Source organism: Cupressus sempervirens, chromosome 3, assembly GCF_028749045.1.
Source record: "Cupressus sempervirens isolate cs-2001-9-10 chromosome 3, ASM2874904v1, whole genome shotgun sequence".
In the NCBI taxonomy this organism is placed as follows: domain Eukaryota; kingdom Viridiplantae; phylum Streptophyta; class Pinopsida; order Cupressales; family Cupressaceae; genus Cupressus; species Cupressus sempervirens.
The window spans coordinates 1,041,076,703-1,041,097,809 of NC_143120.1; the positions used below are offsets into that span (position 1 = coordinate 1,041,076,703).

At 35.7% G+C, this 21,107-nt stretch overlaps 1 protein-coding gene across 1 annotated transcript in view; it reads left to right on the forward strand.

Moving 5' to 3' along the window:
* LOC149570285 (mitogen-activated protein kinase homolog MMK1-like) overlaps positions 1-21,107 on the forward strand; it is a 43,834-nt gene that overhangs the window by 12,805 nt on the left and 9,922 nt on the right. The window contains exon 2 of the mRNA XM_089822918.1: positions 4,857-4,986. Within this exon, the coding sequence (XP_089679044.1) occupies positions 4,857-4,986 (130 nt within the window). The remainder of the gene's footprint in view (positions 1-4,856; positions 4,987-21,107) is intronic.

Sequence of the window (21,107 nt, forward strand, 5' to 3'; positions counted from 1 at the left end):
TTGATTCAGGTGAAAGTATTTTATAGTCTTTTGGTTGCCATTAAGAGAGGCTCTAGCTTGTAGTCAGTTGTGTCTTCCCTTTCGTTATGGACTGATAACTACTTGGTAGTCTACCTAAAGCCCATTCACTAGGAAAGTGAGGAAGCTAGCTAGCTTGAGAGCCTTAACCAAAGTCAAGATTTTGAGCATCCTGAATCAAAACCTAAAGGTAATAATGATATCCATGATTCTTAGACTTGTTTATTTTGTTTTCAAATTATTTGGGTTATAAATAAATTATTTGATAATGTCACTTCTATATGTGGTGTGAAATTGAATTACTAGAGTTATTTATTTTTTTCACTTTCTTGAGTTGAAGATTTTGCAGTCTGGCTTCTGAGATTGATTTATCTGCATATAAATTATACTTATGTTATGGAAATGCTTATTCATAAGAGATTAATAACAATATGGAGACAAAGTCTCCATATATAAAGAATAACTGAAAATGAAATGAAAACTTTATTAAAAGCTAGTAACAAGAAAGTTTCCATATTATTTAGAAACTGACTGAAAAACTAAAACTTGACTAAAAGACCAAATATCTAAAATATGTAGGTGACTGTTAATATTAAATACTTCATTACCCTCCCTTAGTGGTAATTCTACTAACTACCCAAACATAAAACTTCCAAATCAAATTGCATAGAAGGTTGATTTTTTATTCTCCTTAGACTGCCACATGAGCTTGCTGTTGAGACTCACCTTGGTTCGTTTTCTGACCAGCCAACCGTTGTTTGCAGAACCTCTATATATGACCAAGCTTCCCACAATAGTGACATGTGATCTTCTTCTTGGAACCCTTCGCATATTTGTGTTTTCCTTTTTGCTGAGTGGACACGCCTTTATCTGTGGTAGAAAATGCTTGTTCTGCACTGACCATGTCACTTGTACTACCAAACTACTGCCTCCACCTGTCTTGTTGCAATAGCTGTAGGATGTCCAATTTGCTCCTAAGGGCCCTTATAGACTAGCCACAGGTACAAATTGTTCCATGGTTTTGGTTTGGTCTGCTTATGGGTTTGTATAGGGTTCGGCCCTTGGGGGGTTGGTTCGAACTATAACATACCCAATTTGGACCCAGGAGGGCTAGGGTGAAAAAATGGAGCCACCAATAAACTTGGTCCCTCTAACGATCAAAGTTAGTGACCAAGTTCTTTTGTGCAAATTTAAGTATTTTTTGACATCTACTGTTAGGGTCAGAGTATGTCAACAAATAGGAAAATAACTCCTAGTGCCTTTGTATAATAATAGAAGTCCTTTTTCACCATCTTTGTGCCCCCAAATCCCTATTGAAGAATCAAGGGGGAAATTGCGTTGATAAAAGTGGGGAAAATTAACCTCCAAGTCTTATTAGACTCTATATGACAACATCCACAACATTAAAAAGTGGATTCTAAAGGCTTATGTCGGCTTCCACTTCTCAACTTGCACTTGTTAAAATTTGAAGATTTTGACACAAATAATGTTACAAGGTGCAACTGATCCCATTGGCCTTAGCTTTGTTTGTGAGTCAACTGACGCTAATGTAGAAGAAGAAGAAGATGATTAAGAAGAAGAAGAATATTATTAAAGTTTTAATCCATTAGATGACCTTGAAACAATGATACTTGATGTTATGATTTATCACTTGACATTTCAATCTTTTGAGGCATTGTGATTGAACTTGAGTATATGTTAGTATGATGCTATGATGCTATGATCATGATTCATGATATGGTGTCTAAATATTTTTATGATACTATGTGACATTCTCTCTCTTTCTCTCTCTCTCTCTCTCTCTCTATATATATATATATATATATATATATATATATATATATATATATATATATATATATATATATATATATATATATATCATAGATGAAAAACTCGTGAACCTAAAAAACAACTTAATTCAATTAAAAATACATTGTTTTTGTAAAATTCAATGAGAAGATGCATCCAATGAGTTAATTAATGAAAACACAAAAGAAACATGCGGAGTTTAGATATATATAAATGCAAAATCGCATTGTCAAGTGGAATGCTAATGGGGGGAAGCAAAATAGTAAATAGTTTCTATAAAACTAGAAGTAAATGCATCATTGTAGTTAGTTTCTATAAAGCTAGAAGTAAATACATTGTATTAAATAGTATCTAAAAAACAAGAAGTATATCATAGCAAAATAGTTTGAGAGTGAGTTTGAATGATTTTGGCTTGCCCGAAAGTAATGTTTGTCTTGGCTTGAGTTAAGTCTATTTAGACTCAAGAATATAGAATTGAAACCAAGTGATTTGTGAGAAAATGAGTTAGAATCATTAGAAAGTCCTTGTTCCAGCTTCAATTTGACCTCAAATAGCTAGGATAGGTAGTGGGAGATAACACTGCTGAAGCCTTGTTGAATCTTGAAATTTGGCTAAGCCTGGAATTTTTTGAAAACCCTCGACTCTGGAATTTTTTTTTTAATTCCTATGAGGTTGAAACCTATCTCAAACATCCTGACAACATTTATAGATATATAACTTAATGTATAAGAATTTCTGATACTTAAATGTTATATTTGTATAAATCCTTTTGCCCCTGAGCTTCAAAAATGACTAAATCCTCCTACAAATAAGAAATGAACTTCAAAAATGACATTTTTTGCTTTTAGACGTTGAAAAAAACGAGGGCAAGAGTTTTATTTTTCAAAAACTCACGAGTTTTTACTAAATACTCGCCCTCCTTAACCTTCGAGTTTTTCTCTACAAAAGTCACCGAGTAGTTTATTTGTATGCTAATTGTGATACACACACACATGCTATTGTACTAACAAACCCAAACCCTTTTCAAAATTCTACGTATCGGCAAACCAGTCGTTCGTACCCAAACTTGGAACTAAACCCAAATTGACATCTTAGCAATAGCTTATACACAACCAATCAAATTTCAAGTCACTATTAGTAGAGGCAATGTTGAGCATTTCAACAGAGTGTTCGCAGGACCATGGTGGACTCTTTAGCGTTATTACTACCATGTCCTTTGCTTCCATCCTATGACTAATATCATTGAGCTGGTTGTGAATATCCTTAATCTTTTTAAGATGCTTCTGTAGAGACATCTTCTCATCCATTACAAGAGAAAACAACATATTCTTCAAAAAGAAAGCTGAACTTTTATCCAATGTTTCATGGAGACTTTTTGAGTGCGTCCATATAACCGCTATCGGTGACAGATAACTTGAGAAACATAACGGCTTCTCAGTTATGTTCATGAAACTTGTTCTGGTCTTTGCCCACTATTGTAAGACGAGTAGAGTTACCCAAGATAAGATGGCCAAGCATTGGTACTCAAAATCGAAAGCATCCTTTGCTTCTAGGTATTATAATCTCTGCCATTGAACCACTGATTTCCCTCCAAGATGATGTTGGTCAACAAAGCCATCCCTCCTGTTTTCCTATGCACAAAGAAAGAGGCAAACTTGTGCTTTACAAAAATCAGTAAAAAAATCTTCCAACAAAGAGCTGGCACAAATCCCAAGACAAATTTGCACCAAGCACAAAACTTTGTTTTTTGTGAAAAATGGCAAAAACCCTTTTGCAAACCTACAAACCCTTGATTTTTATACAAAAGTCATAAAAAAGAATCTTCAAAACCCTATCTGAAACAAGAACCTACTGCACCATTGCACATCTGCAAAAAATAACTTAATCAGAAAAACCCAAAAAATAGGAGTTTGTGAAAAGCAGGAAATCTAAGTTTTATCGGAATGTCTTCACATAAAATCCCACAAGGAATCTTACAATTTTGATCGAGAAATCGTATAAAACCAAAAAATTCCTTGCAGGTCTGAGAAAAAAGCATGTGAGCAGTAGAAAAATGCAGAAACAGTGCTCAAAATTTAAAAAATGACACTCAAAACCAGTCTACAACACCTTTGCAGAGAAAAAGGAGGTCAAAACCCTAGCTGCATGGGTTGCTTTCAACGAAAAACACCAACAAACAGCAAGCAAAGAAACCCTTGAATTTGTAGACCAGGAAAACCTTAAAAATTTGCAAATGGTTTTCCTAAAAGAAACCACAAATTTTCATTAAAAAACAAATAAAGCTTCTGGAAAATATTTCCAGGTAAAAGCTATGTTTTTTATTAAAAAATCACTAAAAACTGTCTAAGCTCTGATACCATGTTAGGCAAATGTATATCATAAAAGATTAATTACAATATGGTGACGGCATCTCTTTTTATAGAGAATAACTGAAAATGAAATGGAAACTTTATTAGAAACTGAAAACAGGAAAGTTTGCATATTATCTAGAAACTAACTAGAAAAGTAAAATTTGCCTGGAAGACTAAATATTTAAATGACCATTAATATTAAATACTTTTTTAACTTAGGCTTAGTTATGTATAATTTTCTCTGAATTTGTCATTTATTTCTTTCTTCTTGTACTTTGAAATTATTTATGTTTAGGCTTACCTATATATTATTTCTGCAATGTATCTGCATGAAATTAAACCGTTAGTTTTATTTATTTTTACTCACTTGTTAGAGTTGGAGTTGGAGATTGTCTAAACTGCACCTTAAATTATACTTTAGTTATGTGTTATTTGGTCTGAATTAGTCAGTTGTTTATTTCTTCCTCTACTTTGAATGTAATCATTTTCTTAAATACTCAGGTCTGTTTACTATTTATTTATAGTTAATGTGTGTGTTGTTAGCAATATGTTTGTGGATGTAGGAGATGGTTGTAGCTCTCTAAACAAATTAACTTAGCCTTCAAATGAAATGTTAATTCCTTTTTGTGATGGAAATAACTAATTATTTGTCTCCATATTGGTTTGTTTATGTAGCTCTGCAATGAATTCAGAGACAAATGAGCATGTTGCCATCAAGAAGATTTCTAATGCCTTTGACAATCGCATTGATGCAAAGCGAACTCTTCGAGAAATCAAGTTGTGTCGACATATGGATCATGAAAATGTACTTTCTCCTCCCAAAGAGCACATATTACAATGTTTCATTTTTTGTTATTCTCTTGTCATTAGGTTTTAGGTCAATTTTATTGACTGATTTTGTGTGAGAACTTAACCAATTATTGCAGCTGATGGTTCATTTTTCTGTTTGTTGGGAATCCACTCAAATCAGAGCATTGTGGTTGTACCTTTTGAAATCATGCATGGTGACTCTTTTCGGTATTGTGTGTTTCTAAAAGAAATAGTTTAAGATCAAAGATTATCAATTATTATCCCAGCTACTCATTTACGTAGGAAACACCCTTGTGCTATTTAGAGGTGAAACTATTCAGGTTTAACCAATCACAGGGTGGGGATTGATCCTGCATGCGATTAGGGGCAACATCTGGGCCACAAGAATTTCCTGCTTTGGGCTACTATTGCATATCACCTGCTGGTGTTTGACGGCACTCAAAGTTTGGACAGTGGACTGACTGTAGTAGGATCTTAATGCCAGCAATATGAAACATATGCTATAACATGTCAAACATAGACATAGACATCATGGGAATTAAGTATGAAATAAACACTGAAATTTTTTTATATACATATGTATACATGTATATGCATACACATAAAGACGTGTATACATGTACATATTCACACAACACATATATACACATACACAGTCATGGTTATGTCTGCAGATTTCTATTTATATGTGTATATGTATGTGCATACATTCATACACTATATAATACATTCATTCGCTGTATTCCATAACTGCAAAAATCTGGTAAGAAATAAAACAACAAATCAGAAGTAGAAGATTTTACAAAAAGTTGAGATTTAAATGGGTAAATTTGAAAAAAAGAAGAAGGCAAATAAGGAGCAAATACTCTGTTTTTAAATTAAAAGGCATTTCAATTGCATAGAGATACATAGAACAATTTTTTTTGGGAGTTTAGACTTAAGACCATGAATTGTGGAACATAGGCTTTTGTTATTGTTGTTGGTATTGCTGAAAACACATGCGTTTGAACAATGCACACTTCATAGCACATGAATAATAATAAATACTAATAGTTTTCAAACTTTCAGTTATAATCTACTTTTGACAAAGTCAACTTACTAGCTAAGTACGAAGTTCCTAATGATTAGATGCAGCCGATGACTTTTGTTGCTACAAGGAGAGCTACACTAGAGGGTGGCAGGTGTTGATGACAATGCACTTGATTAAGAGCCTCTTCTAAGTGGTTCAGCAACATCGCTATCATAGTTGCATTGCTTTAGGAAATCATGTAACATATTAGGGACACCATCATTTGCAATCAACTTAGAATCTCAATTATTCTTTTTTGAGGTCAATTGGCTGGTCTTTTTCAACAGTACCTAGCTTTTTCTTAAATGGAAATTTGAAAGCGAAAAAAACCATAGTTGCATTGCCATGGGGGACAAGGAGACGGCGAAATGGGGGCACAAGTTTCCGGGATGGGGAGATAGAGGAGCCTTAATTTGGTGGAGGTGGGGGATAGGGGGGGGTTGTATATACTATACATGTAGTACTTAAAATGCTAGCTATGAAAAGATGTATTGCAATATAAGATTCAAAGATGTGAAAGAGTAAAATACTTGAACATTGTATTGAGTTGGAACATTGAACAGTGGACATAAATAGTTGAATCAACAAATAGTCAATACTGAAATGTCCTCCATCCTCAGCAGAATCTGGTGGCATCGGTGGGGACAGGGGGCCGGAGTCCCCAAGTCTGTGGTGCGTCCCTCTCCCTAAGGTGTGGGGCAAAAAGGGGGGGTGGCGGGGGGACACATTTTGTGTTACTATGGAAAAACAATGATTACAATTTACAGTTATGATTGCAAGTATTACAGATCTCTAAATTTTAAGCCATCATTATAATTTGGGTAGAGGTTGTGGTGAATGAGCATGCAGTCATTGATTTATTGTTGTTTTTGATAGTTGTGTTTTTTGAAATGTATGTGTTCGAGAACACACAAACACAAGCAAATAATTTACATGGTTGATGCAAAATGTGTGCTGCCATCCATTGAGTATATTTGGCTTCTCAGCCATAAAAATTGCCCTAAAAGTTTATTGAGCCTACCTAGTTTACATGTTTCTTACCTTGCAAATCATCCATACTTGAGGAAAATCTCTGTTTGAATTTTTTTTAGCTTTCCTATATTTTTCTATTTTTGGGTTAGGAAACATTTCTTGCTTGCACATGAGTAGGCCTTGTGTGACCTCAACTTCATTATTTTTGAATGAGCAGCTATAGAGCAATTGTGGATTGATATAGTATCCAGTGACATGGAGGCAGAGATGTATCTATCTATTCCATCTCTTATTAATTATGCCTCATAATGGCATGGATTTGCCCTTTGTACTTACCATGTTATTCCTCGTCAACTTCTTACAAACAAGCTTATGGGGAATTTCTCCCTATCGAGTAGCCTCAATTTTTTTATTAGAGGCTTTGAAAATTTGACAATCTACCTAGTTGCATCTGAAATATTTGGAGAAAAATTATATTATGTTGTTCATACATTTGATTGTAAAGCCAAATTCCACCCACTCATTGAAATAAACATCGGGCTTCAAATTCATTTTTTTTTGCAAAGAGTTTGCAATGTAAGGAAGTGTAGAAAATCCTTTATCCCTTAGTTGATAAGTCCTTGTCCTCTATGAAGGTCCACATTAGAACCAACACCTTCATGTGATTGTAGATGAATTGGGACACAATGTGAGCCTTTTGCAATGCCATCTTAGCCCATATTCAAATGTCCTATAGGGTTAGCTACAAGTACTACGTTGCACACTAAAAATATAGTGGGATATTTGTTCATCAAGAGTCTCTTTGTAGCAACACAAGTTGCGGCATTTTTAATAATAAACTATACCAGATTTGGTGGCTCTACATCCACAATTACCTCATCAAATGACTTGAATAGTGCAATTGTACATTTGATCCTTTTGGGCACATCCATGGATTTCAAAGGAGTTGTGCGAATATCGCAAGAGAAGGAAGTTAATGATAGTTTGACTCAGCCATCCACCCATCCAACATTATGGTGAATCCAATCTTTGTCCACTCTAATTAATGTTTGTTAAGAGGATCCTTAATATCCTATATTGCATTACTAAGCATATCAACTCTCAATGTCCCATACGATAGGGCTTTACATCCACGACTTGCATCTACAATATCATCCACCATACCTTTTGATATAGACCCCTAGCAACATGGAACAATGGCTAGAGTGGAACTATAAATTCACAATCCCACTCTTCACTCATTCCTATATATTTTAACTACATCTTGTACTCTTGAAAGTGGTTAATGATCTTGGTGTAGTCTTGGGTGCAAAGCAATAAATAATGGTTCCTCTCCACCTATGTTTGGGTTGTGAGCTACAGATATGTTTTTTGTGATTCACTCAGACTTTTGTCTACTAGCTACCTCATCTAACATATAGCTTATAGCATTTATAAAGAATAGAAGCTACCTTCCTTATTCTTGCCTTTTTACCCTTGCCATAATAAAATGCTCCATATGTGATATTTGCAAGATATGTTAGGCAAGTAGTTGTGTCATGCATTTTTCCTTCACCAAGTGCTATTTGAAGGAGTGTGTGCCTTCATTGACATTATTCAAACATAAATTGCCTTTTACCTTGGTGTTACCATAGATTGATGTGCCATATGCCCTTGTCTTCAATGTAGTATGATGACCAAATCTGAAATAAACATTGGAATTTAGCCTTTCATATGTTTTGTTGCTTACCACGTTTAATAGAAATCCTTATTGCTCAAAACTTGTAACTCTTTCTTTTCAGTACACCCAAATTGCCAATACCCAAGTACTTAATATATTAAAGGGATGATATGGAAGAGTATTTTTTTCTATATACCAAGCCATCAAATACACCTCACCTTCTTGTAAACTTGAAGGTATGGGAAAGATAGATGTACATGATAGAAAAGTGGTACGAGAGAGTAGAGTGGCATTGTTAGCAAGCTTATACCTAGACATCAAATACATCTCACCTTCTTGTAAACTTGAAGGTAAGATAGATGTACATGATAGAAAAGTGGTATGAGAGAGTAGAGTGGCATTGTTAGCAACCTCTTGATTCTATCTAATGACTTACCTACTCACTAGAGGTAGCTAAATGCGTGAAGGCATGATTGCCCATTTGACATTGTGATCCCCTTGTGGTAGATTTGTGTTGAATGGTAGATCATTAAAACAAGAAAAAAAAAGAGAAGAAATGTAAGAGAAGACAATTGTAGGGGAAAGTGTCTATAGTCTACTAATCACTTCATTTAGCTAGATTACACAAAGCACAAGAGATGATGACGGGATAAGATGCTATAGCATTCAATATATGTAGAATAGAATAAACTGCTCAAGTACAATAATACTAGATAATTCTCCTCATGGAAGAAGCTACGCCATGGTAATCTTCAAGTGATTACAAATACATATTATATTTTCACATATCCTTATAATGGTAGTCACCCCTTCAATTAGACCTAATGTGATAATGGAGGGGTAAATACTTATTGTCTAATATAATTAATTAAACAAGTTGCCTGCATGACTATAACTAACATAAGGGATGTGTATTACATGTCAACATCTCCACTTACCTAACTACATTATGATGTCATTTTCTTGGGTACATAGCATGTCATCCCTCGAAATGTTTATTCCTTGAAACATGAAATGAAGCCAAATATTCAGAATGTTGCGAGGCATTACAAATATGATGCCGTACCCTATCATCCAACCATCCATAGGTGATCTTCATTGTACTATTAGCTTGATAGTACCTAGATAGCATCCTTGAACCACATTTCATTGCACCCATTTGATGCTTCTACGATGCCAATGATTGTTGTAATTGTTCCCTTGATTCCATGTCCATAGTGATTGGCTTGTTGATTCTATGTAGCTTCACATCTCTTTGTTTTTGCTTCTCACTATGATATGGTTGCCTATATATTGAACTCTTTGCCATTTCTAGAACCCTCTTTGATTCTTCATCCTTTGTTGCTAGTTGCTTTGTTGGCTTGTTGATTCTGTGTAGCTTCATGTCTCTATGATTTTTGCTTCTCACTATGATATGGTTGCCTATATATTGAACTCTTTGCCATTTCTAGAACCCTCTTTGATTCTTCATCCTTTGTTGCCAGTTGCTTTGTTGACTATTATAGGGGAACATCCTTGTCTCTCTTTTCTTCATATTTGGCCCCTCTTGTCGGTCCTTCGATTCTTTGTTGAATTATTTAATAGCTTCTTGAACTTGCTCTTCCTTGGCTTCCCTTAGCCTTTATTATGTGTAATACTTTGCAGTGCTACATTTTTCCTCCTATACCAAAGTTTCGTGCACTCATTTTGTAGAGTAATATTGATCGTATCCAAATAATCTAAACGAGGATAACCAAAAGCAATATCGAACAACATAAAATTTTAAATGCAAAGCATGTTCATCCATGGATAGCTTTAAAAAAAAAAATTTGAATAGCCTTATTTTCTATTTGGTTGTCCTTGATGTGGTTTGTGTGTACTTGCAGTTTCTTGGTTATTTCCATGTTGACGGTCATACTTGCTATAAAAGTTTACAAATTTTTGTCTTTTGAATACATCAATGAAATGAAGGATTTAATTTTCCTTCCTTAGAGCTAAAGTTCATATTCTTATATCTTTCATCTTCTCTCCGTCGTCCTCTTTTCCTCCTTTTTTCCATCTTTGTGATGCCCTAGGCCAAAGCAGTAATGCAAATCTAATTCTTAACCTTCCGGAAATACTTACTAGTTGGATAACAACACTATCAATCACGTTGTTTAATCAGATCTTAAACCATATATGAAAAAATTCATTAGATTATAATCAATAATGGCAACATTTCACCTGATTTCCTTATTATGATGAACAAGTTACAATAATGATTTTATTACATTCAACTGATTCTGCAATAGTAGCTGTTCACACCAACAACACCACCAATTCTGATCAATACAATGCGGCTAGAGTCTAGGTCCATTGAGGTTCAAATGCAAGCTTCTTATAAGGTCACTTTTTGAAACAAGGAAAATTGTTGTCCTAGAATTCCCACATTTGAACAAAGTGCTCAAGACGGATTTGACAAGAATTTTGTTTGAGTATAGATGGTGATCTCGAAAGAAATCATTCACTCTTTTATATCGTCCACAAATATGACAGGCCAATGAGCATGAACACTTTTAACTTCAAATTTAAATAGTGGGAGGTAAGATTCCACTTTGAAAATTATGGCACACAAATAGACTACTAGAAACAATAAGATGTGTGCTAGGAGGGTAGGAGGTGAATGGAAAACATAGGCAAAAACATCAGGGATTGGGGATTTGCCATATCAAAAGACGCAAACTATAGGATGAGGCATTAGGAGTTGAGCATTGTTATTTTGATAAGGAAAGTCCTAAAATACGTCAAAAATAAGGGAAGAGCAGAGTTGGAATAAAAGACATACTCAGGAAGGGAAAACACACTACTAACGAAAACAAGGAAAACACAAATTTAGACTTAATATGTATGGATTTAGATTGATTGGAAAAGGGATATGACATTCTTCATCATCTTCTTGTTCTTCTATTATATCTTTTGGTACCCCTTTGTGTAAGAAAGCTTGTTCTAGTTCATCCAAGAAGAAATGACATTGTATGGCAATACATACCATATATGATTCTCACTTGTTAATTTTGCAGAGAAAGTATATGTTCCATATTGTACTTCGACCACAACCTCTTTAATATTGGTAAATCATGGCTAAAAGACTTGCAATCATGTAAAATCGTTTGCCTAGTGCATTGATTCTGGTGCCTCTTGTCATTTCACTCATAGCTAGGAGTGGTTCACAGATTTCTAACCATTCTCAGATTTAATTATTTTTGGAGGAGAAGAGTACATTGTTGCCAAAAGATGCAATTTCTAGATTCAGTCTAGAGGAAAGAAACTGACTTTACTAGATGTGTACTATGTTCTAGGCATGGGGCATAATCTTCTCTTCGTCAATCAAATTTTGAGACATTCTCCCCTGCTTGATGTAACCTTTAGTTCACATCAGTTCAATATCATTGATTGGGAAACTCAATTCATAGTAGTCAATGGTGTTTGACGATCACTGTCTTTTAAATCTTGTTGACTCTGGGGATTCTTAGGAGCTTGCTATGGCAGCCCATCGCTCCTCTATTAGTATACTTTGGCATCAATGGTATGGGCACTTGAATGTGCACTATCTTTCTTAGCTTATTCGATAAGCTTTTGTCATTGGACTACCGCAAATTTAGACCCAAAATCTTGGAATTTGTAGAGCATAATAGGCTGAGAAGCAACATCACACTCCTTTTTCATATGGTGACTCCTAGAGAGCTTCTAAGGTATTACAACGTCCATGTTGATGGTTGTAGAGCCATGGCTTCTCCTTCTGTTATTGGGTCCAAGTATTTTTACTTTTTGTTGATGATTTTAGTTGTAAAATGTGGGTGTATTTCCTTTGAAAAAAAATAGAGGTGTTTGTTGTATTACAAAAATTCAAATCATTTGTAGAAAAAGAATCTGGTCAACATATTATTACCATTAGAACCGATAGTGGGGTTGAGTTTTGTTCCTCTGTGCTCTCCCATTTTTATGATCAACATTGGCATAAAGCGCCAATTAACAACACCCTACACCCCTCAACAAATTGTGTCGTTGAGTGTTGAAATTGCATGATCACCAAATGGCCTAGTCTATGCTTGAACACTAACAAGTTCCAATTTTTTTTGGGCTGAAGCTGCCCATATTGTTGTGTATCTTCTCAATGGCTCTCTTAGAACGGCTGTCAAGAAGCAAACTTTGGATGACCAGCCGTAAGCCCATAATGAGTCATCTCAAAGTTTTTGGCTCCACTGCATTGGTTTGGATCCCTAATGCTAAATGCACCAAGTTAGATGCCAAGAGTTAGGAACTCATACTAATTGGCTATAGTGATAATCACAAAGCCTACCACTCGGTTGATATTGAGACCAATCATCTCATTTTAGTCGCAATGTGGTCTTCGATGAGTGATGAGGGCCATTTCAGCTTTCTTCTCTAGTTATGAATTTAGAGGACCAATTCTCCAAGCTCAATACTTGGATATCTGTTTCCCACTAGGTCTCCCTGATGGGAGGACTTCGGCTCAGTCCGTTTGCTTTTGTTCTTGCTTCAGATGTTAGCACATCTACTCTTCGACCTGAATGGTGAGCAAAGATGATCAACATTTCTCTTGATGATTGGCTCATCAAGGGTAGAACTGCTTGGAAAAAGAGCAAACCTTCTAACTCGGTAATTTTGCTCTCCTTGCCAACATTTGCAGTGTGGATGAACTTCAAACATACACAAAGTAAAAGTAATACTTGAGTAGGAAGAAGCTATGCATACTGAGCATCATAGCCTATTGGAAAATAGCAATTGGGTTCAGTGTAATCTTCCTTGTGGAAAGTAACTCATTGATTGCAAATGGGTCTACATAGTCAAATACAAAGTTGATTGTACTCTAGATAAATATAATGGTTGTCTTGTTGCCAAAGGCTTCTCTAGGCGAGAAGAAATTGACTATGAAGAGACCTTTTGCTCCCATTCCAAAGATGAGTGCCGTCAGATTAGTCCTTGCCATAACGACTTATTGTGACTAGAAGGTCCATCAAATGAAAATCAGGAGTGCGTTCTTGAATGGCGAGTTTTAGGAAAAAATGTATATGAGACAACCTCCTGGATCAAGGTTGCCAACAAAGAACACTAGGTTCTCAAATTTGTAAAAGCACTCTATGGCCTCAAACAGGCTCCTTGGGCATGGTACATGAAAATTGATAAGTATCTCACAGATCAGGGTTTCCAGAGGAGTCCCTCTGCCTCAAATATGCATGTCAAGAATACTAATAGTGATATCATCATTCTAGTTATATATGTTGATGATTTGAGTATCACAGGTAGTTTCTAATCATTGATTTAGGCAATTGAACAGATTCTGTGTCAGTATTTTGACATGACCAACCTTGAACTCCATTACTACTTAGGTGTCGAGGTTTGGAAGTAGTCACATGAAATCTTCATCTCTCTGTCTAAGTATTCATGGGCTCTGCTGTACAAATTTAGAATGTATGAATTTAAACCTGCATCTACACCTATGAAGTTCGGTCTCAAGTTATTAGCCAAATCTAGGTCTCTTGAGAGTGAATAATGCATTAAAAGAACTGGTGGGCAGTTTGATACATCGCATCGCCCATTGACCTGATCTTAGCTTTGCAATGAGTTACATTTCTTGCTTCATAACAACTCCCACTTCAGATCATTGGGCTGCAACAAAGTGCATCATGCGCTATGTCAAGGGCAATCCTGATTTTGGTATCCTTATGGTCACTCAGTTACTTATCAGTTACACAGACTCGAATTGGGGAGACTCAGTTGATGACAAAAAGTCTACTCTCAGGTATCCCTTTAGTTTGGACACAAGTGCTATTACTTGGACTAATAAGAAGTAGTAGGTTGTATCTCTTAACTCGACAAAAGATAAATATAGGGGAGCAGTCAAAGCAGGTTGTGAAGCAATTTGGCTTCATCGAAAGCTTTCCAACATCCACATGCCTCTGGCAGGCCCTTCACCCCCTTTTGTGAAAATCAAGGGGTCCTCAAACTTGCCAAAATTCTAGTCTTCCATGAGCACACTAAGCATATTGGCATTCATTGTCATTTTATCTATCAACTGGTTAAAGATGGATTTGTGGATTTGCAGTTTGTTCCTACAACTGACCAGACTGCTGATATTCTCACCAAGTCCCTACTTCCAGATAAGTTTGTCAAATTCAAGGGGTAGCTCAGTGTCGGATAAGTTGATCATCAAGGGAGGGTTTTAAAATAATATCTCCTAAGAAATTCAATTTCTATTTTAATGGTCACTTCTAGATACTATGAACATCTTGTATCATAGACTCTTTCTATTATTTGCATGTTTCTTTTTACAGACATCTTGCTTGTAAACTCTATAAGAACAATGATTTCTTTGTTAATCTATTATCCAATATTTTACCAAATCATTTGTCAAATATGCATTGCCTTCTACCTTTTGGTTATTTTTGCTAGGCAAATTCCAACAGGTGTCACAAATATAAACTAGCACAAATCATAGTGGCATTGACGTATATTATTGGATTGTAAGTGGTTTTGACACAAGCCTGTAATGTCCTCATAAATTATAATTCCAATATCTTTGATAGCTCAAATGTACTTGGAGAATGCCAACCTTTTTAGAATGGAATTCAGCCGCTTGAAGTTTTATTAAGATTGATCTCCACTCAGTTTCAAAGTATGTTGGCATATTCAGAATTCACCTTCAGGCCATTTTTGTTGCTTTTGCAACTTTAGCTATGTGTGGAAAATAATTTAATAATCAAATAATAAATGCTAAGTTGTCAAAAAAGAAAAAGTTCAAAAATTATATATATATATATATGTATAAATTATATATAAGGTGAAATTTGAAGTGACTGAAGTGTCAGAAAAGTAAAAATAAAATATTAAAGTAGTCACTTTATGGAGCAAAAATGATATTTTAAAATTTTTAAGATATTACTTGGGAGAAATTCCATAAAGCATCATAAAAGAGGTTGAATAGTCTCTTAACACGACTACAATGGCTACTGTATGGATAACACATCTTAGTCTTAAAGATCTCAAAGAGTTCATCACGGAGTCACTCAACGTGATGTCCACAATGGCTGCAACCATTTGTGGAAGTCATGGAATCTTTCAACATGACATCCTTAATGGCTACTCAATATATAGAGAACACATCTCAGTCTCAGAGATGTCAAAGAGTTCATCATGGAGTCCCTGAATGTGATGTCCATAATGGCTGCACCTGTTTGTGGAAGGAAACATATTGTCATGGAGTTTGTCAAAAAGACATTCATAATGGTTACTCCCATTTATGGGGAATGCATCTCAGTCTCAGAGATGTCAAAGAGTTCATCACGGAGTCACTCAATGTGATGTTTACAATGACTGCACCCATTTGTGGAAGGAAACATTTTGTCATGGAGTCTCTCAATGTGATATTCTGAATAGAGCCTTGGTGAGAATCTCAGCTGTTTGCTCATCAATGCAAATGCACTCGAGTCAAATTTCTTTCCTCTGCACCATGTCTTGGATGTAATGCTATTCGATCTCCATATGTTTTGATCTATCAGGAAATACAAGATTTTTTGAGAGCTCTATACAACTTTGATTGTCACAATGAATTATAGGCAGCTCCAGTGAATGACCGAACAATCCTACAAGGAGCTTATGAAGTCACGCTGCTTCTCAAGCTGCACTGCATACTGTAATAATGCAATTTACTCTGCTTCTATGGTGCTTAGAGCTATAGAAGTTTGTTTCTTGCCACACCAAGAAATCATGGCTGATTCCAGATTGAAAAATCAACCAGGGGTACTCTTTTTGCTAGCTGCACTTCTGGCTCAATCAGAATCAAATAGCCCCGTAGTATCAGATCTTCACAAGATGCATATCTCAAACCATATCAATTTGTACCACACAAATACCTCAGTATATGCTTTGCAGCAACTAGATGTACTCGTCGTGGTTCACACATGAATTGACTAAGAGCAATTACTGTCTTGTGTTGACTAGATACATCAGTGATCCAATACATGGTGGGGTCTACAAAATCTGAAAGAGTTGCAGAGTCAGTTAACTTCTTCAAATTAATTTCCATTGGTGTTGACATGGACTTGCAGTCCATCATCTCAAATCTCTTCAAGATGTCTATAGTGTATTTTCCCTGACTTAGAATAATCTCATTAGAACTTTTCCATATCTCCAGTCATAGGAAGTAATGCATAAGACCAAGATCTTTCATTTCAAGCTTAGAAGCTAATTCTTTCTTGCATTGGACAACAAGTTTTTCTTTTCCAGTGAGGAATAAATCATCAACATGAAGTATTAACATAACAGCCTTACCTTCAACAATCTTGAAGTAGATGTTGGAGTCTGCATCTTTCTTAGATCCTAAGCTCATCAAATATCTATCAATCCTTTCATACCATGTGAGAGGTGTTTGTTTAAGGCTGTACAAAGCCTTCTTTAATTTTCATACACGAGACTCCTTTCCATGAATCACAAGATCATCTGGCTGCTTGATGTAAACTTCTTCTTCAAGCATACCATTAAGAATTGCAGTGTTTATGTCCATTTGATCTAACTTTCAGCCTTTAGCAGATGCAATAGTAATGAGCGATCTAATAGAAGTGTTCCGTGTAATGGGAGCAAATGTTTTCTCATTGTCTATTCCTTCCTTTGGAGGGAATCCTCTTGCCACAAATCTACCATCAGTTGCATGCTTGACTTTGTAGAGCCATTTGGAAGATGCTCCAGTTTTTCCTTCAGTTGTAGGAACAACATCCCATACATACTTTTTAATGATTGATTGATATTCTTCTTTCATTGCATCTCTCCATACAGAGTTGGAAACTTGTGTGGTCTCTTGCTTTCTCTAAAAGTACCTCGAGGAGCTGCAAATTTTTCTACCACCTGCATATACTATGAGCCCAAAGAGGCCTTCTCTAACCTACAACAAAATTTCTAGGTACATCAATTGGTTCTTTAGGATCTCCGATCAAATAGGTCATTGAACTCGAATGGTACATCAAACTCTCTCTGAATGTTGGAGTTATCATCAGGAGATATGTCCATAACCTGAGAAGTCTCTTGTTCCTCATTCTCGGAGTAGGATCTTTTGAAGGTAATTTCCCTGCTGTTCGCAATCTGTTTCTGACCTAGAATATAAATTCTGTAGGCCTTGAACATGAATCCTTGCCTTGGCTGCCTTGACTATAGATCTGTACTTTTTGGCAACAACATTTTGCTGAGGATTGTGAGGAACACAAACCTCCCTCTTAATACCGGCCTTGATTTAGAAGTTATAAAATACTTTGGAGGTGTACTCCCCCACATAATCTTAGCTCAAGAACAGATTTCTTTACCAGTTAAACAAGTTGTGCTCACAATATTAACTTTGATATGAAGCTGGAAATTGACTACAGAAAATGGCTTCATCACTATGCTTCGTGGACGTGTTCTACCATAGTAGTATCTGTGGCTTCCTTAGCCTCAACAAGAAAAAAAAATTCCAGTTCAACCGTCTTTAATAAATTAGGATGATAAAATTAAATCAAACTCCTTTGTCACCTCTCCGGCTTGCGCCCAGCTGCAGATTGACTGTTTACTGCTCAGCTTCAAACCAACGCGTGTGTATGTGTGTGTGTGTGTGTGTGTGTGTGTGTATTGTGATGAATGCTAGTGTCGACAGATTAAAGCGGACAGAGATCTTATTCACCAACGTGCCCTCTCTATGTTGCTATATATATTATTTCTCAGAGGCTGATACAACTCAGTATTTTAACTCCAAAGATGCTTATGTCCAATCAAAGGTGACTTGTACTTCTTAATTGTTCGAGAACTTTAGTTGATAATGAGATGACAGGAAATGCACATTAATGGCAGTTGGTTATGTTTTAACAACAGCAAATTCTTGACTCCTGCACTTGATACCATTGCACCATTAAATAGCTGCCGGTACTCTGTACTAAACCCCACCTCCATTCTTACTTGCTATGTCTCTTGCGGCTAAACAGTCCTGTGAACTTCTGATGGTTTCCAACCCAGTCTTCAGTGAGGTGTCGTGCCAGCATATCAAGGTCGATAACAACTCCAGCTTCTCAGAAGATCATTATTTTGAATTATTGAGAAACTATCTTAGCGAGTTGCCTTGATCTCTTACTCAAATCTGACCAGATCTTTTCTTAAGCCTGCTCTGATACCAGGTTGGTTTTATGATCAGAAATGAGACAAAGCAAAGATAAGAGATACAGCAATGGATGCACAAAATTATCCTGGGAAAGCCCTCCTACTTGAGGGAGAACAATCTATCCAAATATATCTCTTCTATATATATTTTTCAAATGAACAAATTCAGAATACAATTGAGAAATCTCTTCTCCTTTAGATGAAATACAAATAGTAATACTAAAGCTGAAGACCAAAGTGCTTTTGAAGATCGAATTACTGCTCTACTGTAGTAGTCTAATTTTTCTTCAATTGCTTCTTTGATGAGAGGAACAAGTTTTCTTATATATGTGATGATAGTTGAGTTTCTTGGCTAGGTCGGCCCAGCTAAATATCTCCTGTAGCTTACAAAATTAACACTGGATATACAAATTAAAAATATCAAATGATTATTCAGCTGTACCATTTTATGTTACTTACTACTAAAGAATGGCTGTGACATATTATACTTTTCCAAGAAGAGGATGAATATTATGTGATGCCTAAAAAGCCCAGGAAAACTCGAACACAGCCTTCTGTGGGGTTGTAAAAGCCAGCTCAGCAGTCAAAAAGTTAATTGCCCAAACTGAAGCTGTCATACTTTTCTTTTCACACATTACAAATTCCAGTCAATGGGTCAATGCTTTTCATATTTTGGTAAATTTTACTCACATCATGTATATGCAGACATAGTATCTTAGGCTTCTTGCCTTTTGATATCCTGTCTGAATTACCACTGCCCTCATCCCATTCGGGCGCACACAGACAGAATTTGGAGGTAAAATTCACATATCAAAATCTCCACCTTATCAATTCTGAAGAAAATATATACTGTCAGCAACAAGTTAGAAGAAACAAACTGAAATTTTTATACTATTCAAAGTGCAGTTCCATAACAAAGTTAGTGTACTTGACCTCTTGGTCTTCAATGTACTTTGTTTACATGAGTCTTCAATCTCACTAGTGCCTTTTCCTTTTTTTTCTCATGTTATAACTTGCTTGATCCATTTGTAGAGAAACTCCCCAAGTCATGAGGGAGGAGTGGTTCATCTTTTGAATTTTACAATTTCGTTTGTCTTTTTGTGAATCGAAAGGAATCCAAATTCTGCATTGCATATAATTCTAAGATTTGTTGTCCTTGATTTTCGTAAGGTCAAAAATAGAGAGAGAACCATTGGATTCTGATCAAGGTTCTGAGTCATGTATTATCAACGATTTTTGTCATCAAGTTATGTATGGTCATAATCCCTTCCATTCATTTCATTCGTTTTCATTGTCTTAAGTTTTATTCTACAAACCTCTTGCACTTTTGGAACTTTTTCTTCCACTGCATGTGTTGAATGTTTTCCCCTCACCACACATGCATTTCAGACCTTTTTTTCCCTCATTGCACATGCATTTCAGAGCTTTTCCCTTCACTATACATGCATTTCGGGACCTTTTTCCCTCACTGCACTTGCATTTCAGGACATTTGTTCCAATTGCATTTACATTTGCACTTCATAATGCAATCGGGGCACTAATTGCATATGCACATACATATGTTGTCGGGGTTTTTAACCCTGAATGCATACCATTTCAGATGCAATTGTAAATGCAATTGTAGGTTTAAATCTGCGGTTGCACCTAAAATGCATAGATATCATTGGGGAGTTGGGGTTTTTAACCTCGACAACACATTACATTGCACATGCATTTACAATAATATAAACACACAAATGCAATTGAAAATTCTTAACCTGACTGCATACTCTTCTAAGTGCAATTGGAGGTTTTAACCCTGATTACTCATTGCATTACAAATTGTAACATGCACACCCAAATGCAGTCGGGACTTTTAGTCTCGATTGCGAGTACCTTCCTTTATGCAATGTAATGTGCAATCAGAACTAAAAACTTTGATAACACTTGAGATCTTGAGTTTTGCCCTTGTAATAGGTTTTTTTTATTACACAAATCCTTAGACTTTGCGACCATATTGTTCCCTCATGCAATTTGTCCCCAAAACTCCAAAATTGCAGTTTTGGTCTTTTCAAATCTTTTTTTCTCCACTTTTGTTTCTTTTTGTTTTAAGTCTAGATTTGGTCTATTGTCTTGTTTGTCGTGTTCAGTTATCGTCCAACACAGAAACTTGCAAAATTGATCGTTGCAGTGTATTACATATGCTCTTATTCATGCTTTGCCCTTCTCATCTCATCTTTATAGAGAGAAGTTTACCAAAGAACTAGTATCACCCTAAGTG